This window comes from Lontra canadensis, unplaced genomic scaffold (assembly GCF_010015895.1).
Source record: "Lontra canadensis isolate GAN:19392208 unplaced genomic scaffold, GSC_riverotter_1.0 scaffold150, whole genome shotgun sequence".
Lineage (NCBI taxonomy): Eukaryota > Metazoa > Chordata > Mammalia > Carnivora > Mustelidae > Lontra > Lontra canadensis.
The window spans coordinates 1-26,883 of NW_022631144.1; the positions used below are offsets into that span (position 1 = coordinate 1).

Here is a 26,883-nt window from a genome sequence, read left to right on the forward strand (position 1 = left end):
ATCCATTCTGGAAAATTAACATAGTTTAACGAGAATGCTTCAAACCTGCCTGTCACTTTAAAACCAGATCATGTTCTGGTCATGGCTTGAGAGTCAGGTACTCGTTCGGCTTCTTGTCTTATTCTTTAATATAAATACTCATGTTAAAGCTTAAAAATGGCTTATTAGCTGAATGTATAAATAGAATTCTTGAGACAATATTAAATTAGTCATAAGAGATGCTTTTGGAAGATTGTGTAAAGGAAAGGAATCTAATGGAAGGTAAGGATCTTCATTCTGTTCAGATCCACTTTACACACATGCCAAGACCTATTCTTTTGTCCCTGAGATCCAGAAACACCCAAAAAAAACAGATGCATTGTACTTCTATACAATAGCATACTTCTGAACAATTCGACTCAATAATTGGGAATAACTACCCTACTCATGTTTGAAATTCATTATCTCCCCCCCATCACTAACAATCCTCATATTGTGTTTAACTCAAGTGACTAGCTTCACCATCCCTTTCTATAGTAGAAGTGTGACATCTTCCTGTCTTGCATGACTCGTATTAATTTTTCTTGATGTTTATTAATTTGGCCTCTTAATTATGTCCACTCTTCATTTCCACTACTAGTACTCTAGTTCCAGCCATCATCAGCTCTCATCTGAAGTATAACCAGCTTCCTAATTATGGCCTACCTGCATTTTTGTGGCCACATCTGTAGTTTTCCACACCAGATTGAGTGACTTTTTCAAAATGCAGATCTAATCACATTGTCTTCATGTGTAAAGCCCTTCAATGATTTTTTATTGTTTTTAAGAGAAACTAGCATCCTTAACAACCTGTTTGGGTCCCTGGTTACCTTTCCAGCCTCATCTCCACAGTGAGTTGTGGCATTTCTTTCTCCCCTAGTCACTCTGTTCTTTCTGTTCTGCTTCAAGGATGTGGCTTTTGGCTATGATACTTCCTCTGCCTGGAAATGCACTTCTTTCCTCTTGATCCAGTTACTACTGCCTATTCAGCTCAGTTCCGGGAAGACTTTCTTTCTTTTTTTTTTTTAAGATTTTATTTATTTGAAACAGAGAGAGAGAGAGAGATCACAAGTATGCAGAGAGGCAGGCATAGAGAGAGAGGAGAAAGCAGGCTCCCCGCTGAGCAGAGAGCCCGATGCGGGCCTCCGTCCCAGGACCCTGAGATCATGACCTGAGCCGAAGGCAGAGGCTTAACCCACTGAGCCACCCAGGCGCCCCCGGGAAGACTTTCTTGAATAGGATAGATTCCCATAATTTTGTTCCTGTGACACCATTGCAGAGTTGCCATATTTATTAATACTTAATAAATTAATGAAATATTTCTCATGATACTCTGTAAGTGCTAAATAAATGTTTGTTAAATGAATGAATTTGTTCAGTGCTTACTAAATGTGCTAGGAATTACATTAAGCATTTTATGTGTCGTCATCTTTAGTCCTCCAGACAACCACTTGATATATTTGGGTGGCCTGTCCCACTTATTATGGATTAGAAATAGTGTTAGGGAGGTAGTTGCTGGTCCCAGTGCTAGTAAGTATTAGAAAAGGTATTTGAACTCAGGTTTCCTTGCCACTGATGATCATGTACTTAATCACATAACATTTAATTCTCACACTCTGCATGAGAACAACTGGGGAGCTGCTCAAAATACAAATGCCCTGACTGCTTTTTATAGATTCTGATTCCAAAGGTTTGAGATAGTAGGTAGGCATCCATGTGATTATCAAATTAGCCAGTCATTTGGATGTTATTAGATGTATTTAGATGTTCATCAGTATTTGAAAACTATTGCCTTAGACAACAGTTCGGTGCTTTATGAGTTTCAGTTTTCACATATTTTACTTCACTGTGTTTCAGATTTTGTATGTTCTTAAAGCAAGGAAGAATTGTAGACCTAAGAAAATGAGCTTAGTGGTCAGTCTCATTTCCTACCCAGTTATTCCTTCTCCCCCTTCTCCAGCTGAAGGGGCTGAATAGTGAGATACCGCCCCCATGCTGCTACTTTTTATAAATTATGGTAATTTTAAGAATCTGATTGAGTTCCTATAGTAAAAACTACACTAAGCACGTGGGCTTCAAGTGCCTTCAGAAGAGTTGGATGTGATCTTTTCTCAGATCTTATTGTTCACATTACTAGTTCGATATTTGAACATATGTTGCCCTAAAATTTCTCATGTTGCTTTTTAAGTCTTATGGGACAATGGTCTTAATAGTGATGGAATGTTTTACTTCTTGTTTCTCCTACTGCATCCAGTATGGTGCTTTCCAAGTAGTAGGTAACCAGTAGTTTGTTGAACACATGTGTGCATCACTGTTCATTCCTGAGACTCTTTCGTGTTTTATGTTTTTCTTAAATCCGGTTGTCTCCTGTAAGTAATCTGTTCTAGCTCAACTGATAATTATTAGATACTTTTTGTAGTTGTAAAGAGAATGATTGTACTCGGCTGGTGTAATCTGTGTTTTCTGAATAAGATTAAACATGATGGAAAGGCCAAGAACACTGTTCACCTTTTTTTTTTTTTTTAAAGATTTTATTTTTTATTTGACAGAGAGAGAGAGAGAGAGATCACAAGTAGGCAGAGAGGCAGGCAGAGGGGGAGGGGGAAGCAGGCTCCCCGATGAGCAGAGAGCCCGATGCGGGGCTTGATCCCAGGACCCTGGGATTATGACCCGAGCTGAAGGCAGAAGCTTAACCCACTGAGCCACCCAGGTGCCCCTGTTCACCATTTTTTTGACAACTGTATCTTTTTAAAGCTTATAGTAATCTCTGAGTGCTCTCACAAGAGAAAAAATGTATTTCAAGAATATATCTCAGAATTATTTTACTTTAGACATAAATAGATAAGCACTGCATATGGGAGTGTAAGGTGCGACAGTTTCCCCAAATTTTATGAATCACTTTACCAAAAGTATTTGTGTCACATTAATGTAATTCTTATTTTGAATCACAAAATTTCATTTTATGAATACTTAGCTGTATAAGTTACTGTATAAGTGGTATTCTTTTATTTTCAGCCATTTACATAGAAAGAAATTTCAGATACTTGTGCCTCTTTAAGGAATAAAACAAAATGTTTTGAGTTCATTGGTATTTATTTGCATTGTTCATTTGTGGTCAGTGTGTATTATTTTGTGCTTATTGAAAGACTAGTTTCTTGAGACTAACATGAGACTAACAAGTACTAAGTATAATTTCATTATAGTTGTAATTATTGTAATTATAGTAACTATTTTATTTGCATTACAGTATTTCCACAATACATAAATACATGTAATTACTGTGACTAATTTATTTGCATTACAGTAATTCCACAACAAATACATAAATGCAAGCTAATTCTACTTTTTAATATTTTATTCTTGGGGAAGTAAGTAAGTTATGTTACTTGAAAATGCAGGAATTTTTTTTAGCATAAATCTAATTTTACCGATTATATTCCTGCTATCTCTAGATTTATGAGTAGGCAGAAATGAAGGAATTGCTAATTCCTTTCAGCTACCTGCCATCAGGTGCTTTAATAGTCAACCCACCTTCTGGAAGGTGCATATAAAATCTAGTATTGCTTCAGATTTACCTTCTGGTTCTATCAAAAACCAAGTGATGGCTGAGCCAGATGGTAGAGAGAGATAGTCTTGGAATCATAATTAAGTTGTCCCAAATCTTATTTTGACTGAAATTTAGGAGGGAAAGATGATTGAATTTGAAGTGAATTCTCCTAAATGGTGTACAAGGTGAAACGTCTTATATGAATGGACATTTCTGTCATTTGTAACTTTGTCTTTGGAAAAGATGAGCTTTTTTCTTCAATAATCAAGTGAAAATTTGAAAAGCTGTCATTTTAACAAAAGGTATTGAACTCTAGGTTTCTTACATGTCAAAGGGATGTTGCTAATTCAAAATCTCATTTAAGTTCAGGTCTTCTTTTAAAAGTTCTTTTAGTTCATCTGTCTTTAGCCTTCTGTTACTCTCATGATATTCTTGGGTCCTCTTGGCTAACCTTTTTCAAGGTTATAGCCTTAACTGCTGTACTGTTCATAAGCTCATGGTACCCAAAGTTTTGTCTTCAATCAAGACTTTTTTTCCTAAGTTTTTGGCCTGTATATCTAAAAACCTATTAGGTGTATCTCTGTGTGAATGTCATTCAGGCAGCTCAACTTCAACATGTCCAAAATTGAATTCTTCCTCTCCTAAAACCTAGACTCTGAAATGGGAGACTTAATAGGGATTCCTAGTTTTGATCCTATCCTTTATCTAACTGGTCACTAAGTTCTCTTAGTTTTAACTCATACTTGTTTCTTACTTTTTCCTTTCTTTTCCTTCCTTACTATTACCTTACTTGAGCAACTTCTCCCTCTGTTAAAATTTGTTTAAAATATAACATATAGTACATAAAAGTACATAGCAAAGTTTAACATATAATTATAAAATAAATATCCATGTAACACCTTTGAAATACCCCCTCATCCCACCATCTCTTCCCTGTCTTCCCGGCCTCTATTTCCAAGTGTCCTTTCTTTTGTCTCCTTGCTTTGTATACATTTTTAATTATATATGTGATATATATCTGTATATATCATAATGACATATTATTATTATATATATGATATGACATATCATACATCATGATCTATATATATGTATAGATATATATGATCTATATATCATCCCTCAACTACATATTGATGTTCTCTTCAGTCTTGCCATATTCTCTGCTTCCACTCTTGGTATATCTTTCATTCTTCTTGATAGAGTGATTGATCTTACTCATGCTTGAAACCCTTCTGTGGTTTATGGCTTGATTGCTTACTACTAATTGCTCTTAGTGATCTGGCTTTTCTGTTTCTTTTCCCATATTTCCCTGTTTCCTCCAGCTTTTATCGGAACTGCTTTGTTTTTACTTTATCTTTACTTCTGTACTACTCTCATTCTTTGTCTAGTTCATTCCTATTCACCTTTAGAGACATCTCTAGCATTAATGTTTTGCTAACACCTTCTTCCCTCTGTTCCTGGTTTTTGTTGTTGTTGTTGCTCCTATAAGACTTTGTATATATATTTTGTAGATTTTATCACTGTGGGCTAATGCTATGGTTGGTTTACTTCTCTGTTTCTTGCCCCTTTGATGGTAAGATCTTTCGTGGCTTATTTTTCCTTCTTTCTCCCACAGTTTCTTATATAGTATCAGGTACACAGTGGGTACTCAATAAATATTAAATAATTTACCAGGTGACTTTCCATGTCTTTTCCTACCATGTGTATGCTACTCTTGGCTCTGATGGATGATGGAAGAGCTTCTCAAATTTGAATATTACCTCTGAAATTATCCTTTACTTTCATACTGAGCTATTTGTAGTTTTCAAATCACATCATGGTCTTTTCTCCCTTACTGTAGCATGGTATGTACCTCTCTGTTAATTGCTGTAGGTCTTTACCAATCTGAGTCCACTGGCTACAGATTAAGTCCCTAAAGAGCAGAAGTGTTTCTATTTACATCTGTATTCCCAGTGTGTAACGAGTACATGGCATATAATATGTAGCTACTCAGGCAGAATTAGAGGAATGGATATGTAGGTTTTAAATAAGGTTTTTATGTCCCTTCACATGCCCCATCAAAATCAGCAGCAGATGTTCATAGAGAACAACTTGGCATAGCAATAAATATTTTCACAATGCCAATAGTAACATTTTCTAACTGCTCACAGAAATGCAGCATTAAATTAAAAAGGGAAAGAGAGTCTCTTTCTGTTTACAGACAGTTAAAATCTTTCATAGAAGAAAGTAGGTCATATTTACATAAATATAATTTAATTAACATAGAAAACTGGATACAAACTCGTGCTGCCTTAGGCCAATGGCCTTCCAAATATTTTTGCTTGTGTGTTCTCTAAATAATTTTGAAAAACAATGTACTCCTTTGCATGTTTTTAAGTTGATGGTATCTGAAAGTTTTCCTCAAGAGTTTTGTTAGTTACAAAGGATTTAATTTCCAGGTTGTTGCATATTGTGATTATTTTACTTTCATCAAAACTTTGGAGTTTTTGCTTATTGAATAGTGAAATTAACTCATTCTTATACATCCAGATGACAGCTGTTTTATTTCTTAATTGTAAATTCTGTGATCAATAAGGCATGGGGTCTTGCTGTTAGTGTCTGGAAGAAATAAAGTACAGCCTCTTTCAGTACTTTTTTCCAAATTTCTTTTTGTTTTATTTATTTATTTATTTATTAAGGTTTTATTTATTTATTTGACAGAGAGAGAGAGAGAGGACCAAAGAACACAAGCAGGGAGAGTGGCAGGCAGAGGGAGAAGCAGGCTCCCTCCTGAGCAAGAAGTCTGTGGATGTAGGGCTTGATCCCAGGAGTGACTTGAGCTGAAGGCAGACACCTAACTGAGCCACCCAGGCACCCCCTTCTTGCTTTATTTTTAAGAGACTTTCAGGTTTTTGTTTTTGTTTTTTTTTTGGCAGAGATCACAAGTAGGCAGAGAGAAAGAGGGGGAAGCAGGCTCCCCACTGAGGAGAGAGCCCAACTTGGGGCTTGATCCCAGGACCTTGAGATCATGACCTGAGCCGAAGGCAGAGGCTTAACCCACTGAACCACCCAAGCACTCTAAGAGACATTCAGTTTTAATGCATTTTTGAATTGCATCTCCCCAATTCAAAGTTTTTTATATCCAGGGAAATGCCATATAAGAAGATTTTGATAGCTGAGAAAAACACTTTTCTGTGGTCAAGTGGGAAAAAATTAGGAGGAAATTGTTGGTTAAGGAAGATTTGTAGGATACAGACTTTGTCAGACAAATCATTGTTAGGAAGGAGTAAACATGGAAGTGGAAGATTTGAAGAATAAGAGGGTTTTAGACCTCTTTGTGCCCTGAATCCTTCACAATCTAGTAAAGTCTGGGGACCCCTTCTCACAGAGTAATATTTTAGATCAGCTTGTCAATTTCTATAAAAGCCTCTGGGATTCTGTTTGGATTGTATTGAGTCCATAGATCAGTGGGGAACTTGGTATCTTAACAATATTGAGTCTTACATTTCATGAACACAGTCTTTCTTTTTAAGTCTTTATTCATTTTTCTCAGCAATTTTTTGTTTTCATTGTACAAGTCTTACATATCTTGTTAAATGTATCCATAGGTATTTCATGTCCTTGAAATGGTATTTTTGAAGTTCCAGTGTTTGTTTCTAGTATATCAAAATAGCCATTTTTCCATTCGTATATTCTGTAATACTCAGTAAACTCATACTAGTTCATACTAGTTCCAGTAGGTTTTTTTTTGTAGATTTCTTCTGCCTTTCTGTGTACATGATCTGAAAACCTTTAATTTTATTTTCTTAATTGCTTTGGCTAGGACCTCCATTAGAATATTAAATTAAAGTGTAAAAGTAGATATTTTTACTTTGTTCCCAAACATAGGGAAAAAGCGTTCAATTTTTAAAAAATTTTTAAATATAATATTAGCTGTAGGTATTCAAAGATTCCATTGATCAGGTTGAGGAAGTTCTTCCCTTCCCTCTTTCTTCCTTTCTTCCTTCCCTCCCTCCCTTCCCTCCCTCTTTCTTCCTCTCTCCCTCCCTCCCTCCCTCTTTCTCTTTCCTCCCTCCCTCCCTCCCTTCCTTCATTCCCTCCTTCCTTCCTTGTAGGCTCCACGTTGAATGTGGGGCTTGAACTCACAGCCTCAGATTAAGAGTCACATGCTTGATGGACTGAGCGAGCCAACTTCCCTGAGGAGGTTTCTTTCTGTTCTTAGTTTGCTGAGAGTTTTTATTGTGAACGGGTATTGAATTTTGTGAAAAGTTTTTTCTGCTTCTATTGAGATAATTGTATTTCTCTCCTCCATTATTCAATTAATATGGCAAATTACATGAATTTGTTTTTGGGTATTAAATCAACCTTGCATTCCTGAGGTAAGTCCCTCTTGATCATCGGGTTGGATTTATTGGATTTGATGTACTTAGTATTTTGTTAAGGTTTTTTACATGTTGATGAAGGATATTGCATTTTTCCTTTGTGTCATTTGTTGTTGGTGTCAGGGCAATAATACATAGGAAGTGTTCTCTTCTGTGTTCTGGAAAAGCTTGTACCGACCTGGTTATTATTTCTTCTACATAGGAAGTGTTCTCTTCTGTGTTCTGGAAAAGCTTGTACCGACCTGGTTATTATTTCTTCCTTAAATGTTTGATAGAATTCAACAGTGAAGCCATTTAAACCTGGTGTTTTATTTTGTGGTAAAGTTTGTAATTATGAATTGGATTTCTTTTTTATAGGACTTTTCTGATTTTCTGTTCCTTCTTGAGTCAATTTTGGTAGTTTTGGCTTTCACAGGTTTTTTCCATTTCATTCAAGTTGTTGAATTAATTGGCATAAGATCAGTCTATGGTATAGATTTATTATTTAAAATCTATGAGATTTATTTATTTTTAAAGATTTTACTTATTTATTTATTTGACAGAGAGGGAGATCAAAAGTAGGCAGAGTGGCAGGCAGAGAGAGGGGGAAGCAGGCTCCCTGCTGAGCATGGAGCCCAATGTGGGCCTATCCCAGGACCTTGAGATCATGACCCGAGCTGAAGGCAGAGGCCCAACCCACTGAGCCACCCAGGCACCCCTAAAATCTATGAGATTTAAATAGGATTAAAGTCTGTAGAGTTTCCTCTATTTCTGATATTAACCATTTGTGTCTTTTAAATTTTTCCTTAATTTGGCTAGAGGCTTATCTTTAAAAAAAAAAAAACAGGTTTTGGCATCATTGATTTTTCTTTTTCATATATATATATATATTTATATATTATATAATTTATATATAAATTATATAATATATAATTTATATATAAAGTAAATAAAGATAATTTATATATATATTTACATTATATAATGTAAATATTAAAAATTTTCTGTGATTTATTTATTTTAGCTGTTGGGTTATTGAGAAGTGTTTAATTTCCAAATATTTGCATTTTTTTTCTACATATTTCTCTGTTACTAGTTTCTAGTTTAATTTCATTGTGGTCAAAGAACTTGTTTTGTATTAAAGTAATTTTAAATATTTTGAGATTTGTTTTATGGCCCGGAAGAACATAGTCAGTCTTACTGAGTGATGCATGTACACATGAAAACAAAATGGATGCTGTTGTCAGGGGGGTGTTTTGGGTCATGTTTGATAATGTTCAGGTTTTCTGTATCCTTACTGATTTTTTGTCTACTCAGCCTATGTCCACCTGTTACTGAGAGAGGATCCTTGAAGTCTCCAACTATAATTGTAGATTTGTCTGTTTCTTTCAGTCATTTTTTTTACTATATTTATTTTAAAGCTCTTATTCAGTATGTACACATTTAAGATTTTGTTTTCTTAATGAATTAACATCTTTGTTATTATGAAATGTTGCCTTTTCTGTTTGTTATGAATATGGCCACTCTAGCTTGATATATTTTCACATTCTTTTAGTTTTAAGTCATCTTGTAAAGTGGGTTTAAAGTGGATTTCTTGAAAGCAGCATATAATTGGGGTTTGCTTTTTAATCTAGTTTGACAATCTCTGCCTTTTAATTGGAATTTTAAATCATTTGTACTTAATGTAATTATTTATTGGGCTGGATTTAAGTCTGCTATCTTGCTATTTTCTACTTGTCACAATTATTCTTTGTTCCTTTCTTCCTCTTTTCCTACTTTCTGTATTCATTTTACTTTAGGATTCCATTTTATTTCCATTATTGACCTTTTAGTTGTATCTCTTTTATTTTACTTATTAGTCTAGGATTTATTATATGTCTTTAATTTGCTATAATCTATTTTCAAGTGATATTATTCCACCTAACATATAAGAATCTTTCAAACATATACTTAATTTCCCCTCTCCTGTCCTTGGTTTGTCATATTGTTTACTACTTCATATATCAATATATTTTTGTTATTTTTGTTTGAAATGATCTTTAAAAGACAACATGAGGTTTGTTTTTAATATATACCCACATAATTTTTATTTCTAGTGTCCCCCATTCTTTTTGTGGATTCACATTATCATCTGATATCTTTATCCTCCTGTTTGAAGGACTTCTTTTGATATCTCTTGCAGTGACTATCTGTTGGCAACAAATTCTCTTAGATTTTGTTTTCCTGAAAAAGTATTTCACATTTATTTTATTTTATTATTTTTTAAAGATTTTATTTATTTATTTGACAGACAGAGATCACAAGTAGGCAGAGAGGCAGGCAGAGAGGAGGAAGCAGGCTCCCCGCAGAGCAGAGAACCCGATGTGGGACTTGATCCCAGGACCCCAGTATCATGACCTGAGCCAAAGACAGAGGCTTTAGCCCACTGAGCCACCCAGGCGCCCCTTATTTTATTATTTTTATTAATTTTAATTATTATTAATTAATTTTAATTATTATAATTACATATATTAAATATAATATTTTAATATATCTAATATAGTAAGTATATATTTAATATATTAGATATATAAATATATTATTAATATAAATTAATTTTATTAATTTATTATTTTAAAATATTTATTTGACTGAGAGAGAGCATGGAGAGCACAAGCAGGGGGAACTGCAGAGGGAGAGGGAGAAGCAGGTTCCCCACTGAGCAGGGAGCTCGATATGGGGCTCCATTTCAAGACCCTGGGATCATGACTTGAGTGAAGGCAGATACTTAAGTTTAACCAACTGAGCCACCCAGGCACCCCTTACATTTCTTTTTGAAAGTTTTTTTCCCATGGCTCATAGATTTCAAGGTTGATAAGTTTTGATTATTTTTTGTTTTGTTTTTGTTTTAGTACTTTAGAGACCTCCATTTATTTGCGTGACTTGTATAGTTTCTGATGAGACATCTGCGGAAATTCTTATGTTTTTTTCCTTTATGTATGATTTTCCTGTTTTCCCTGGCTGCTTTTAAGATTTTTCTTTTAATCACTGACTTTTAGCTACTTGGTATGACATGTCTAAATATGGTTTTCTTTGTGTTTATCCTGCTTGTGGTTCATCGATTTTTTTTTTCTTTTTTTTACAGAGAAAAGATCACAAGTAGGTAGAGAGGCAGTCAGAGAGAGAGGGGGAATCAGGCTCCCTGCTGAGCAGAGGGCCCTATGCGGGGCTTGATCTCAGGACTCTGAGATCGTGACCTGAGCTGAAGGCAGAGGCTCAACCCACTGAACCATCCAGGTGCCCCTCATCGATTTTCTTGACATCTTGTATAGTTCTCATCAAACTCAGGAATATTTAGCCATTATTTTTTCAAATATTATTTCTTCCTTTATCTTCTCATTTCTGGGATTCATTTACATATTTTAGACTGAGATATTGTCCCAAAGGTCGCCGAGACTTTGCTCATTTTTTTCCTCCTAGTCTTTTATTCTATCTTCAGGTTTTACTAATTTTTTTTTTCTTTAAGTAGACTCCATGCCCAGCATGGAGCTCAACATGCAGCTTGAACTCATGACCTGAAATGAAGATCTTAGTGAGTTGGACACTTGATCAACTGATCCACCCAGGTGCCTCATGGTTTACTAATTTTTTTTTCCTGCTTTGTCTAATTTGTTAATGATATCCTCTGAATTTTTTTTAAAGATTTTATTTTTTTTCGACAGACAGAGATCACAAGTAGGCAGGGAGGCAGGCAGAGAGCGGGGGGGGAAGCAGGTTCCCCACCGAGGAGAGCCCAACGCAAGGCTCGATCCCAGGACCCTGAGATCACGACCCAAGCTGAAGGCAGAGGCTTAACCCACTGAGCCACATATGCGCCCCCTCCTCTGAATTTTTTGAGCTTTTATTTTTCATCTCTGGAATTTTCATTAGGATTTTTAAGAGGTATTCCATTTTCTTTTATTATGTTCATGCTTTCCTTGAAATACTTAGATATATGATAGCTTTTTAATGTCTTTAATGTCCATAATCTATCATTTTGGAGTATTTATTGATTGATTTTGGTCTTGATTATGAACACTTGTTCTTGTTTCTTGGCATATCTAGTAATTATTGACTGCATGCTGAACATTGTGAATGTTATATTATTAAATATCTGATTTTTAAAATAATTGGGTTTCTTTCTGGTAGGCAGTTAAGTAATTTATGATTAGTTTGATGATTTGAGGCTTGCTTTTAGTTTGTTAGGGCAGCTTTAGAGTACATATTACTCTAAGAACAGTTTATTCTACTACTATGGCATGGTCCTTGTGGGGTTTCTGCTGAATGCTTTTAGTGATCAATGAGGACTCTCTAGTCTAGCTTGTGAGAAGTTAAGTGATTTGCAGCCCAGTGTGAACTTGAACTATTCAGTTAATAGCTCTCTAGTTGGTCCTTGATGACCTCGTTGAGTTTCATTCCATGTATGGGCATCTTAGTGTTCAACAAAGCATCAGATTTCTGTGCAAATTTCTGGAGCTCTTTTTCAGCATAGTTCTCTCTCTCTCTCTCTTTCCTTGATTTTTCCCTCTTCTTCTTGAAATTTGATCCCAGAATTCTTCACCACCTCTGAATCCTTGAATTCCAATTTGTCTCTTCAGCTCTTTAACTCAGACTGCTGCTTGGAATTCTGCTCTCTTCTCTGATTTGCAGTGTACCTCAAGGCAGAAAGCTGGGGTAATCCTAGGGTTCACCTTGTTAGTTTGCTTTCTCACTAGGATTATATGGCTATGCTGTCTGTTCAGTGTCTGAAAACATTTGTTTCATATATTTGTCCAGCTTCTAGTTGTTCAAGGGGAGAGAATAAATTTCATTCTTTGTTTCTGCATCATGACCAGAAGTGTATAAATTTTTTTTTTTAAGATTTTATTTATTTATTTGACAGAGAGAGAGAGATCACAAGTAGGCAGAGAGGCAGGCAAAGGGAGAAGAGGAAGCAGGTTCCCTGCTGAGCAGAGAGCCCGAAGCAGGGCTCGATCCCAGGACCCTGAGATCATGACCTGAGCTAAAGGCAGAGGCTTAACTCACTGAGCCACCCAGGTACCCCTAGAAGTGTGTAAAATTTTTTTTTAATTAATTTATTTTTTAATTTATTTTTTATTTTTATTTTTTTATAAACATATAATATATTTTTATCCCCAGGGGTACAGGTCTGTGAATCGCCAGGTTTACACACTTCACAGCACTTACCCGAGCACATACCCTCCCCAATGTCCATAACCCAACCCCCCTCTCCCAACCCCCATCCCCCCAGCAACCCTCAGTTTGTTTTTGTGAGACTACGAGTCACTTATGGTTTGTCTCCCTCCCAATCCCATTTTGTTTCATTTATTCTTCTCCTACCCCCTTAACCCCCCATGTTGCATCTCCACTTCCTCATATCAGGGAGATTATATGATAGTTGTCTTTCTCCGATTGACTTACTTCGCTAAGCATGATATCCTCTATTTCCATCCATGTCGTCGCAAATGGCAAGATTTCATTTCTTTTGATGGCTGCATAGTATTCCATTGTGTATATATACCACATCTTCTTTATCCATTCATCTGTTGATGGACATCTAGGTTCTTTCCATAGTTTGGCTATTGTAGACATTGCTGCTATAAACATTCGGGTGCACGTGCCCCTTCAGATCACTATGTTTGTATCTTTAGGGTAAATACCTAGTAGTGCAATTTCTGGGTCATAGGGTAGTTCTATTTTCAACATTTTGAGGAACCTCCATGCTGTTTTCCAGAGTGGTTACAGCCGCTTGCATTCCCACCAACAGTGTAGGAGGGTTCCCCCTTCTCCACATCCTCGCCAGCATCTGTCATTTCCTGACTTGTTAATTTTAGCCATTCTGACTGGTATGAGGTGATATCTCATTGTGGTTTTGATTTGTATTTCCCTGATGCCGAGTGACATGGAGCTCTTTTTCATGTGTCTGTTGGCCATCTGGATGTCTTCTTTGCAGAAATGTCTGTTTATGTCCTCTGCCCATTTCTTGATTGGATTATTTGTTCTTTGGGTGTTGAGTTTGCTAAGTTCTTTAGCAAATCTTTTTAGATTTTGGACACTAGCCCTTTATCTGATATGTCGTTTGCAAATATCTTCTCCCATTCTGTCAGTTGTCTTTTGGTTTTGTTAACTGTTTCCTTTGCTGTGCAAAAGCTTTTGATCTTGCTGAAATCCCAATAGTTCATTTTTGCCCTTGCTTCTCTTGCCATTGGCGATGTTCCTAGGAAGATGTTGCTGCGGCTGAGGTCGAAGAGGTTGCTGCCTGTGTTCTCCTCAAGGATTTTGATGGATTCCTTTCTCACATTGAGGTCCTTCATCCATTTTGAGTCTATTTTCGTGTGTGGTGTAAGGAAATGGTCCAATTTCATTTTTCTGCATGTGGCTGTCCAATTTTCCCAACACCATTTATTGAAGAGGCTGTCTTTTTTCCATTGGACATTCTTTCCTGCTTTGTCGAAGATTAGTTGACCATAGAATTGAGGGTCTATTTCTGGGCTCTCTATTCTGTTCCACTGATCTATGTGTCTGTTTTTGTGCCAGTAGCAGGCTGTCTTGATGATGACAGCTTTGTAATAGAGCTTGAAGTCCGGAATTGTGATGCCACCAACTTTGGCTTTCTTTTTCAATATTCCTTTGGCTATTCGAGGTCTTTTCTGGTTCCATATAAACTTTAGGATGATTTGTTCCATTTCTTTGAAAAAAATGGATGGCATTTTGATAGGAATTGCATTAAATGTGTAGATTGCTTTAGGTAGCATAGACATTTTCACAATATTTGTTCTTCCAATTTATGAGCATGGAACATTTTTACATTTCTTTGTGTCTTCCACAATTTCTTTCATGAGTACTTTATAATTTTCTGAGTATAGATTCTTAGCCTCTTTGGTTAGGTTTATTCCTAGGTTTCTTATAGTTTAGGGTGCAATTGTAAATGGGATTGACTCCTTAATTTCTCTTTCTTCTGTCTTGTTGTTGGTGTAGAGAAATGCAACTGATTTCTGTGCATTGATTTTATATCCTGATACTTTACTGAATTCCTGTACAAGTTCTAGCAGTTTTGGAGTGGAGTCTCTTGGGTTTTCCACATATAGTATCCTATCATCTGCAAAGAGTAATAGTTTGACTTCTTCTTTGCCGATTTGGATGCCTTTAATTTCCTTTTTATTGTCTGATTGCTGAGGCTAGGACTTCTAGTACCATGTTGAATAGCAGTGGTGATAATGGACATCCTTGCCATGTTCCTGACCTTAGTGGAAAAGCTTTCAGTTTTTCTCCATTGAGAATGATATTTGCGGTGGGTTTTTCATAGATGGCTTTGATAATATTGAGGTATGTGCCCTCTATCCCTGCACTTTGAAGAGTTTTGATCAGGAAGGGATGCTGTACTTTGTCAAATGCTTTTTCAGCATCTATTGAGAGTATCACATGGTTCTTGTTCTTTCTTTTATTAATGTGTTGTATCACATGAATTGATTTGCTGATGTTGAACCAACCTTGCAGCCCTGGAATAAATCCCACTTGGTCGTGGTGAATAATCCTTTTAATGTACTGTTGAATCCTATTGGCTAGTATTTTGGTGAGAATTTTTACATCTGTGTTCATCAAGGATATTGGTCTGTAGTTCTCTTTTTTGATGGGATCCTTGTCTGGTTTTGGGATCAAGGTGATGCTGGCCTCATAAAATGAGTTTGGAAGTTTTCCTTCCATTTCTATTTTTTGGAACAGTTTCAGGAGAATAGGAATTAGTTCTTCTTTAAATGTTTGGTAGAATTCCCCCAGGAAGCCATCTGGCCCTGGGCTTTTGTTTGGAGATTTTTGATGACTGTTTCAATCTCCTTACTGGTTATGGGTCTGTTCAGGTTTTCTATTTCTTCCTGGTTCAGTTGTGGTAGTTTATATGTCTCTAGGAATGCATCCATTTCTTCCAGATTGTCAAATTTGTTGGCGTAGAGTTGCTCATAGTATGTTCTTATAATTGTCTGTATTTCTTTGGTGTTAGTTGTGATCCCTCCTCTTTCATTCATGATTTTATTTATTTGGGTCCTTTCTCTTTTCTTTTTGATAAGTCTGGCCAGGGGTTTATCAATCTTATTAATTCTTTCAAAGAACCAGCTCCTAGTTTCGTTGATTTGTTCTATTGTGGTTTTTTTTTGTTGTTGTTTCTATTTCATTGATTTCTGCTCTGATCTTTATGATTTCTCTTCTCCTGCTGGGTTTAGGGTTTCTTTCTTGTTCTTTCTCCAGCTCCTTTAGGTGTTGCGTTAGGTTGTGTACCTGAGACTTTTCTTGTTTCTTGAGAAAGTCTTGTACCGCTATTATATTTTCCTCTCAGGACTGCCTTTGTTGTGTCCCACAGATTTTGAACTGTTGTGTTTTCATTATCGTTTGTTTCCATGAATTTTTTCAATTCTTCTTTAATTTCCTGGTTGACCCATTCATTCTTTAGAAGGATGCTGTTTAGTCTCCATATATTTGGGTTCTTTCCAAATTTCCTCTTGTGATTGAGTTCTAGCTTCAGAGCATTGTGGTCTGAAAATATGTAGGGAATGATCCCAATCTTTTGATACTGTTTGAGACCTGATTTAGGACCGAGGATGTGATCTATTCTGGAGAATGTTCCATGTGCACTAGAGAAGAATGTGTATTCTGTTGCTTTGGGATGAAATGTTCTGAAAATATCTGTGATGTCCATCTCTTCCAGTGTGTCATTTAAGGCCTTTATTTCCTTGTTGGTCTTTTGCTTGGATGATCTGTCCATTTCAGTGAGGGGAGTGTTAAAGTCCCCTACTATTATTGTATTATTGTTGATGTGTTTCTTTGATTTTGTTATTAATTGGTTTATATAGTTGGCTGCTCCCACGTTAGGGGCATAGTTATTTAAAATTGTTAGATCTTCTTGTTGGACAGATCCTTTGAGTATGATATAGTGTCCTTCGTCATCTCTTATTATAGTCTTTGGCTTAAAATCTATTTGATCTGATATAAGGATTGCCACCCCTGCTTTCTTCTGATGTCCATTGGCATGGTAAATTGTTTTCCACCCCCTCACTTTAAATCTGAGATGTTAGAAGTGTGTAAAATTTTAAACATACTTTATTACATGTTGCTTGTGCATGTTTTACTGTTCTTTTGCCACCAGTGCTTTTCTGTTAGAATATACTCTCAAGTGATTTCATAGTTTGATGTTAATTATTTTATTTATTTGTTATTAATATTTTATTTTTTTAAAGTTTATTCACTTTTTTTAAGTTAATCTTTACACCCAACATGGGGCTCGAATTCAGGACCCCAAGACCCAGAGTGACATACTCTTCCAAACCAGCCAGGTGCTGCCATTCAATTCACTATTAATTTCTTTACTAGTGAGTAAAAATTCTATAAAATGTAAATTTATTGTTAAGTATAGCATTAGCTCCTTTTAGGTGTTGTTGTTTTTTTTTTAATAAAATTTTATTTATTTGTCAGAGAGAGAGTATATGCATGCTCAGGCAGGCAAAGGGAGAAGCAGGCTCCTGCCAAACAAGGAGCCCAATGTGGGATTTGATCCCAGGACCCTGGAATCATGATCTGAGCCAAAGGCAGATGCTTATCCTACTGAGCCACCCAGGCATCCCGCTCCTTTCAGGTTTTATATGGTTGTTTTCAGTGTGAGGAAAGATTTAGACCCTTTACACCACTAAAATGTTGAGGGTCCATGTTATATAGTTGAACAACATCATGTCACTGTCAAGTGGGAATGTGTTTTTTCCTGGTCTTTAATAATTGAGGTTGAAAAAAACAGGTTGGTTCCTAGGTCTAAATTTGGATTTAGGTGTGTTGGGTTCTTTGAAGACAAAACCTACGTGTACCTTTTATCTATATAGGACTGTTTTGTTCACTGTTTGGAGTATATTAAGTTTTTCAGACTAAATAATGAATGTTAAGTGCCTAAACAAGTAAAAAGAAATGATCAGTGCTTCCCTGTCCCCCTGTGTTTCTAGGTAATTATAGCTACTCAGTATTGCAGCCATGGAGTCAATGCTTAATAAGTTGAAGAGTACTGTTACAAAAGTAACAGCTGATGTCACTAGTGCTGTAATGGGAAACCCTGTCACTAGAGAATTTGATGTTGGTCGACACATTGCCAGTGGTGGCAATGGGCTAGCTTGGAAAATTTTCAATGGCACAAAAAAGTCAACAAAACAGGTAAGTTTCGATTCACAGTCCATTTGGCAAAACACACATGCTAATAAAGTACCATAATGCATTTTTATGTTACAAAATACCAAAAGTAATGGGTTCTTCTCATTTCTATCTAACAAAGTCATAAAAAAATAAATGCTTTTAAACATGCCCTGAATCTCCTGGTTACAAATAACTTGTTTGCTGTATCATCCTCTCTTGTAATTTAATTTTGCTTACTTAATAAAATTAATGTGTCTGTTGAGCAAAGAAGCATATAAGATTTGTATTTTTTTTAATTTTTAAAAATTTTTTATTTTTAAAGATTTTATTCATTTATTTGTCAGAGAAGGAGAGAGGGAGAGTGCACAAGCAGGGGGAACAGCAGGCAGAAGGAGAAGCAGGCTCCCCACTGAGCAGGGAACCCAACGTGGGACTCAATCCTAGGACCCTGGGATCATGACCTGAGCTGAAAGCAGACACTTAACACTGTGCCATGCACACATCCCACATATTAGATTTTTAGTGAAGTGTTTCTTTTAGAATAAATATTGTGTTCCTTTTTAAATTTGTCAATAAGTTATTGGCAAAGTACTCCATTAAATTTTTCCAACATTAAATACATTCTTATTTAGTGCATTCTTATTTTGTTTTATAGCCTTCTGGAAAATAGACTTCTGTAACATTCTTTTTAGTTTTAATTATCAGAAGGGAGTACATTTGTGGAATAATAATGTGTTTTACAATATATTGATTTCAAAGTTATTTCAGAACTAACTGTTCTTTCAGTAGAGTCATTTGAATGAATTGTATTTTTATTTTTATTTTTTTAATTTGACTTAAGAGACCAACAGAAGGTTCTTAGAAATGTGGAGTATTGTTAGTGTTAAATTTTACTAACCATTTTCTGTTGGAATTGCTGAAGAACTGAAAAACCACCAGGTTTAAAACCTCTGTAGAAATAGTGTTCTTTAAAAAGAAAAATCACTGTTTCCAAAAGTACTTTTATTTCTCTATAAGTGAAACAAACAGATTATAAAATGTCTGGAATTAATTACACATATTTTCCAGCGACTCTGTCCTAGTCATACAGTTATGGATGTCCATTACTTGTGACTTTTCCAAAGTCAGCTTATTTCCCAAACAGCAAGTATATTAAAGATTGAATTGGCTTTGGTTTTTCTTTTATGAAGTAGGAATCTTGGTCTTGTGATAGATTGCTGGTATGTGGTTTGTACCTGACCTGTAAATCTTGTTTTTATTGTCATTTGGTTGGAAGTCTTTAAGTCCAGAGCCAATCTTTATTTTAAATGCTGATTGATTTGTCATTTTTGAACATTGTTTTCTCTCTCAATTCATCAAGAGCTCGAAAAATAAGTGATTTCTTAAATATTGAATACTTAAAAAGCCATTAATGAGGCCATGAAGTTATGTAAATGACCAACCTCTGACACAAACTTTTATAATCAATTATATAACAGGAAAATGAAAGAACACCAAATGTACTAAATTTTGCATTATTTATTAAGGATGTAAGATAATAGCGTCTTTGGGCTTAGCCAAAAGAGTTCTAGTTATTTGTGTTTATATGAGAAGTCCATATGCAGAAATTCTCTGATAATGTTGAAGCCTCTGTTGCTGTTTATAGAACATGAAAACCAGGCACAAATAATAGGTAATTGATTAGATATTGCACAGTAACACACCATTTCTCAACTGCTGAATGCCAGAATTGGGTTCTCTTAGGAAACTACTATATTTTCCCCCCTAATTTATTGCTTTGTGGAACACGATAGTTTTGTAATATATCCATGCTCTCTGTGGATACAGTTTTGAATCTTCTTTCTTTGCTTCTTTCAAACCTAAGGTGTCTGACCTGACTATCCTCTCTGGACTACTGGCTGATTCCTTGAGGAATAGCTAAGTCTTTAACCACCTTGGCATTGAAGCCTCATTTTAATTTCTCCCTTACTTGTAGTTTTAATTCTTTTTCCATTATCTCATTTTTTTTAAAGATTTTATTTATTTATTTGAAAGTCAGAGATTACAAGTAGGCAGAGAGGCAGGCAGAGAGAGAGAGAGAGAGGAGGAAGCAGGCTCCCTACCGAGCAAAGAGCCCAATGCGGGGCTCGATCCCAGGACGCTGGGATCGTGACCTAAGCTGAAGGCAGAGGCCCCAACCCACTGAGCCACCCAGGCGCCCCAGTTATCTCATTTTTTAATAAAAGGGAATTAGAGAAGATAGGTAATGTAGAACTGTGCTATCCACTATAGTAACCACAAGCTACATATGCCTATTTAAATTAGTTAAAATTAAATTCATTTCCGTAGGTGCACTAGTCACCAATTCTAGGTTCCTTAGCTCTGTGTGACTAGTATTACCATACTGGACAATGCACATATAGAACTTTTGATCATCACCAAAAGTTCTGTAGGACAATACTGATCTTAGAGAAACCAGAGGAAAAGTAATGGAAAAGGATATTCTTCTTGGTCCTTTTTTTCCCCTTGTGTAAAGGGACACTGAGGGAGGGCGTTTTTCTTCGCCCTCTCAGTCTTTCTTGATATAGCATACAGTGTACTTGATTGCATTTATGTTTATAACATTTTATATGCTCTTAAATTTGACTGTGAGGTAACATCAGGCTAGGGACTTAAGGTTAGGACTGTCTCTCTGTGTACTTTTTTGCTAGGGTTATTTCAAGTTCATGGTAGTACACGATGAATTAGAATTTTCAGATCATGTACAACTTTTGCCTCTTTAATGTAAATGTTTGAAAGCCTCTTAGGGGAGTGGAGTAGTAATAAAAACACCTACAGACAGATGAAAAAAGTGCATATTTATGAAACCTGGAATGTAGCAAGATAAAAAGAATTGGTAAATAAAAATTTATTTGTGTGCCTGGTAACATCATTGTATCTGATTGGATATCTGTATTGTTATTATTCTGGGTTTATGCTTCCAAAAACCAATTTCTGTTGTTTTTGTTTTTGAAAGACATTCTTTAAAGAAACATCTCCTAATGAGTAATTTATGAAAGTACAATTAAGAATTCCCAAGTCTTCAAGAGAAGTTTAAAGTTGATTTTTTACAATAGTTAAATAAGGTGTTTAGGCCAGTTTTGTATACAAAATGAAGATTTTTAAAAGTTATTATTTGGGTAAACTTAAAACATATAAACATGTTGAAATGGATAGATCATTAATTATAGCCTATAAGCATTTGAAGCTACTATTTAGGCTTATGTATTATTTAGTTTCCCTTTTGAGTGTTCATTTAGAAGCAGCTCTTGGTTCCTAACTATTACTCTTTTTAGAATTTCAGTAGAGATGTTATAAGACATTTCAGGATGACATTTAGGGAATAAAAATAATCTATTTAGTTTTTTAAATATAAACATATTTTTAAGAATGTGTGGAATAGTGCACAGGTTGAAGAATGTTCACCCTGAGTACAGCAGTGACCAACATCCAGATTAAGGAAACATTGCTAATATTCATCATGCCTTTTCATAGTCATTACTTCTCCCTACCTTCTCTCCGGTGATAACTGCTATCCCGTCCTTTGACTCTTTAATTTTTCCTGCTTTTGAACCTTTGTTTGTTTGCATGTTTATTTGTTTTTTTGTGTGTGTGTTCCCTGTTTGTTTTTGAACTTCATTTAAATGAAATCATAGTATGTGCTGCTGTGTTTGGTTCCTTTTCCTTAAATGTATGTTCATGGGATACATCTGTGTTGCTGAAAATAGTTTTTCTTTTCATTAAAATATGGGGTACTGGTATGAATATTATTGTACGTGCCATTGGCATATATGACACATTATCTAGACATGGAATTGCTTAGGTAATAATGTTTATATTTGTTCAGTGCCCGTTTTTCTAGAGTGGTTGTATGAATGTGTACTTCCATCAGCAGTTACAGTTTTTCACATTCATACCAACCCTTTTTATAGTCTTTTTTTTTTTTTAAGGCATTCTGAGCAGAGGGTCTCCTTTTACTTATTTTTAATTTTTTTATTGAACTGTAGTTGACACACAATGTTAGATTAGTTTCAGGTTTGCTACATAGTGGTTTGACAAGTCTCCTACATCTTGCTGTGGTTACCACAAATGTTGTTAATCTTTTATCACCACACAACGCTGTTATGCCATTGACTATATTCCCTGTGCTGTACCTTTTATCCCTGTGATTTATTCATTCCATATCCGGAAGACTATATCTCCCACTCCCCTTTACCCATTTTGCCCATCTCTCCAACCAATCAGTTTGTTCTGTATTTTTGGGTCTGTTTCTGCTTTATGTTTGTTTATTCACTTGTTTTGTTTTTTTAGATTCCACATATAAGTAAAATCGTATGGTATTTGTCTTTCCCTGTCTGACTTACTTCCCTTGCCATGATACTTGCTAGGTCCATACATGTTGTTGCAAATGGCACGATCTCAGGGTCTGTTTAATTTTTGAAAATTCAGTGAATTACTCCTTACTCCTCTACCTCCTAAGCTTTTATAATGTCTGGTAGGTAATTAATTGCTGGGCATAAAATTTATAATGCTGTGTTTCTGTTAGAGCTTTATAACTGACTTAGTCTTTCTACAGAGTAGTATGTTTAGGATTAAAATGGTATCTAAACATAGGTATTCTTTTCAAGCATATTCTTATTTCCGTTGTAAAGAATATTTACTTTAGAGAGATTTCTGAGATAAACATCCTTAATTGGATTTCATTAGCTTTTCTAATTTTTAAATTATACTTAATTTAAACAAGCCATTAAATGGAAATTTTTGGTCAATCTATCTATATATATTAGTCATAAGTGAGAAATGGTTGCTTTGTATATATGTCCTTTAAAAATTGAAGTACCATCACCTTATCTGTTAGATAGGAATATTGTAACTATCAGGGCTGCTAATGTGTTTAAATAATTTGTAAGAAAAGCAGTACATAAATGGAGTTTCTGTCCCACTGGTATACCTACCTTTTATTTCCTTTGGAGTAGAAGAATAATTCTACATTTTGAAATTTCTTTCAGCTCTACTATGTCAAGTTAATAGATTTATTCTGGGGGAAGATTTAAAAAAAAAGAGTAAATGTGTGGGTTTGTTTACTATCTGAACATTTATTTATTATATTAAGTATTTCTGTTTATCTTGACACAAGATTCTGTTGCCAGGTGACTACTCTTCAAAATGAATTAAAAAAAAAAAGATTTTATTTATTTATTTGACAGAGGGAGAGAGATCACAAGTAGGCAGAGAGGCAGGCAGAGAGAGAGAGGGAAGCAGGCTCTCCACTGAGCAGAGTGCCTGATGTGGGGCTGGATCCCAGGACCCTGAGATCATGACCCGAGCCGAAGGCAGAGGCTTCCTGGGATCATGACCGGAGCTGAAGGCAGAGGCTTAACCCACTGAGTCACCCAGGCGCCCCCAAAGTGAATTTAACTTAACATTTATTAGTAGTCTTCTAGTTAGCGTCCCATATTTATGATTATTTTTTTAATCTAGTTTTAGAATAGACTCCCCCCCCCGCCATAAATAGGGCAGCTTTAGTCTTATTTTGGCTTAAAAGTCACATATGTTGGCCTGTTTCTTTTGCCCTAACTACTGCATAAGCTTTAAAACACCCTAGTTAAATGGCTGTTCCTATGAGGATATGAAGATTGATTTTTAAATTTATATTATAAATAACTGATATTCATTATTATAGCCACTCTACCAGATGTAGTCTTGGACATGTCCCTTCCTTACTGCAAAATCTACATTATGTTATCCAAATGCCAGTATTCACGGGTGAGGTTTACTGATATTGTGTAGGCAAAGGCATGATTAAATTATTATGAAAAGTATAATAACAGTTTTAAATAAAAGAAACCATTATGCAAAGCTGAATGTGTAAGTCAAGTTGTTTAGGTCAATAATGATCATAGACTATTTTTAATAATTTTAAGGGGTATATCTTATTACCTCTCAGTCTTCTCAAACTTAATCTAAATAAAAATTTAGATTTTGTTTTTATTGTTTTAAAAAAGGAACTTTGCCCTGAAATCACCTGAAAAATGAAGAGTGTGATGGTTGGCAGTCATCATGAAAAGTCTATAAAATAGAGTTCCTGGAGAATATTTGTATCTCAGAAACCATCCCTGGTGGCTCTGAGGGATAGGTTAGTGAAGGTTATGATTACTATGAGGGAATCCTAGACATATCGGTATATATCTACTTAGATTTTTATTACTTAGACTGTTTTGTTTTCAGCAAGGGTTCAACTTTGTAGTAGGCAAATAGCTTTAAAAAGTTATAAATTAGACTTGTATCAAAAGGTAGTCTCCATTTTGACAAGTATTAGTTTTTAGAATAATTTATTTATAGCCATTTTTATTTAAAGATAGGTTATTGAGAAAACATACTTTTTAGTAGATAACTTCCTTTGCCAATGTATTTTAAAGACTATGAAGTGAATAAAAGAAAAATAGGGTGCGAAATACTCTTGCATTTTGTTTTAGTAATTTTTGTGTAAATAAGAGGCTTCAAATTTAATTAGAATTCACAGTTGACTCTTAAGTGCAAGGTATTTTGGGTAATTGCACTACCTCAGCTTTTCTGTATATTTGAAAATCTTCATAATAAAGAATCAAAAAAGGTTTTAATTCAGGATGATAATGGAATGCTTCCAGTAACTGCTTTTTTTTTTTAATTGACCACTAGGCAGTAAACATCTGAATGTTGTCTAGGTGTAGATCCTATAATGGATACAGAGGCACTTAGGGCATGGTTTCTTCTTCTTCTTCTTCTTCTTTTTTTTTTTTTGTAAGTGGGTACTGGGGGTTATGGTTTCTTTTTTTAAAAAGCTTATAATATATATGGGGTCAGGACTTCTACACAAGTGATATGTGTTAACAGTGGGTAGTGAAGTAGTAGAAGGAAAACATAAATTAAAAGATGATAGTCTGGGGCACCTGGGTGGCTCAGTGGGTTAAAGCCTCTGCCTTCAGCTCAGGTCATGATCCCAGGGTCCTGGGATTGAGCCCCGCATCAGACTCTCTGTTCAGCAGGGAGCCTGCTTCCTCCTCTCTCTCTCTCTCTCTGCCTGCCTCTCTGCCTACTTGTGATCTCTGTCCAATAAATAAATAAAATCTTTAAAAAAAAATAAAAGATGATAGTCTGTTTTGAGGCGCAGGCTGAGAGTTTTTAGGAAGTCATTATGAGGTCTGAGGTTAGTCACAACTTTGTTGAAATTGAAATTTAATTTTAATTAAACTGCAACAAAGAAAACTCTTTAAGATGGTTGGTAATCTGATCTATGTAGAAATCTTTTATCTGTGACTTAAAATAATAAATAAATATCTGAGAGAGAGAATTTTATATTGTTTCTTTTTCTTTATGAACTATAGTGTTTTTCCTTAAGAGTGGTGAAATTGCAAGAGCTCAAAAACCATTTCATGTGATCTTTATTTTAAGGACTCAAAACATCTTGAAAAAATAAACACATTTAAATTAGATGCATATATAAAATGTGTTGTAGCAGAATGCTTACTAAAATAAGATTGTGTGCTTTAATAGTGAGATAGGAATTTGAACTTCTAGGTCATTTATTTTTTTAGTTCAAATTAATATAACATAACAGTCTTAGCTCTTGATAGTCCTGTGTCTTATAGATGATCAAAAGAGCTAAGATTATGGAAAAAAAAAAAAGCAGCTAAGATGATATAGTTATACATGGATGTTATTTAAATCTCTCAATGATTGTTTTCCTGAAGACGTAGATTATGTTTTACTGGGGTCCTCTATATTTATTGTCCCTGTATTATTTCTGGGGAGACAGCATGGTGTATTGGCTAAGCCTGTTGTCCTCAGAGTTAAAATGATTGGATTTGAATCTTGATCTCACCAGTTGTGGGATTTTAGATAATACATATACCTTTTCCACAGTATCCTCATCTCTGTATTAAGGTCATAACTTATCTTGTAGGATTGCTATGAGGAATGAAATGATTCCTTAAAATTTTACAAATGATTTGGAAATGGGATGTTCAAGTTGATTATTAACTAGTCCCTTTGTTATCTTTCACTTTTCAGAGACTTAATCCTCTAAAATCCTTAACTTACTTATATACATATAAGGAGCTCCAACTTAAAACACGTTGTGTTTGAGAAATGTATTGGTTTGGGATTCTGCAGTGAATCTCTGTTAGGTAATTACGTAGCCAGACTAAATTGTGAAAAACAATCCTAATGTAGCACAGAAATAATAAGAGGACAACAAAGTGGAAAAATGCTGTCTTGGATATTGATAGTTGAGTAGTAGTAAGTAGGTTTGAAATAGAGGCTTTTGAAACATACTTTTATAAAATTCATACTTTCATAAAAAGTCATTCAGAATCTTTCAAGGAAGTTTGGAAGGCTAGCATTGATTCTTTGTAAATTTTGCTTCCAGCTTTATCATTTTTCTTTCCATTTATGATGGAAATCTAGCATCACTGATGTGTTCCACATACATCAACTATCAATGCAGCTATTTTTTGATTGATTTATTAAGATTGGGTAACTGGACAGGAACTATTTTTCCTTGGGTAACAGAGAAAATGAAAGGAAGTAGATAGTAAGGAGGATGTGTGCTTTGATAAATAAGTGTGAATGATTCTTAAAGAGAGAACAGTGGGAGAGCAACTTCTGTTACTGGTACCATTCATTACCAGTTACTGCCCATAATAAGAGAGGGATAGGCTGGAAGGAAAGAGTGAGTATAGGTTATTCATATGTAGAAGTTGCTTACAACATGGGCTTTTGTATAAATAGACACTCCTT

At 35.2% G+C, this 26,883-nt stretch overlaps 1 protein-coding gene across 3 annotated transcripts in view; it reads left to right on the forward strand.

Annotated features, from left to right (window-relative positions):
* Positions 1-17,874: 17,874 nt before the first annotated feature.
* The window catches only part of SCYL2 (SCY1 like pseudokinase 2), a 41,783-nt gene continuing 32,774 nt past the window's right edge, over positions 17,875-26,883 (forward strand). For 2 of the 3 annotated variants that reach the window (XM_032844275.1, XM_032844277.1), the window contains exon 1: positions 17,876-18,108. In XM_032844275.1, the coding sequence (XP_032700166.1) occupies positions 17,932-18,108 (177 nt within the window). In that variant the 5' untranslated portion in view covers positions 17,876-17,931. Of the gene's footprint in view, positions 18,109-26,883 lie in introns of all 3 variants that reach the window. The other variant, XM_032844276.1, reaches the window with a different exon arrangement.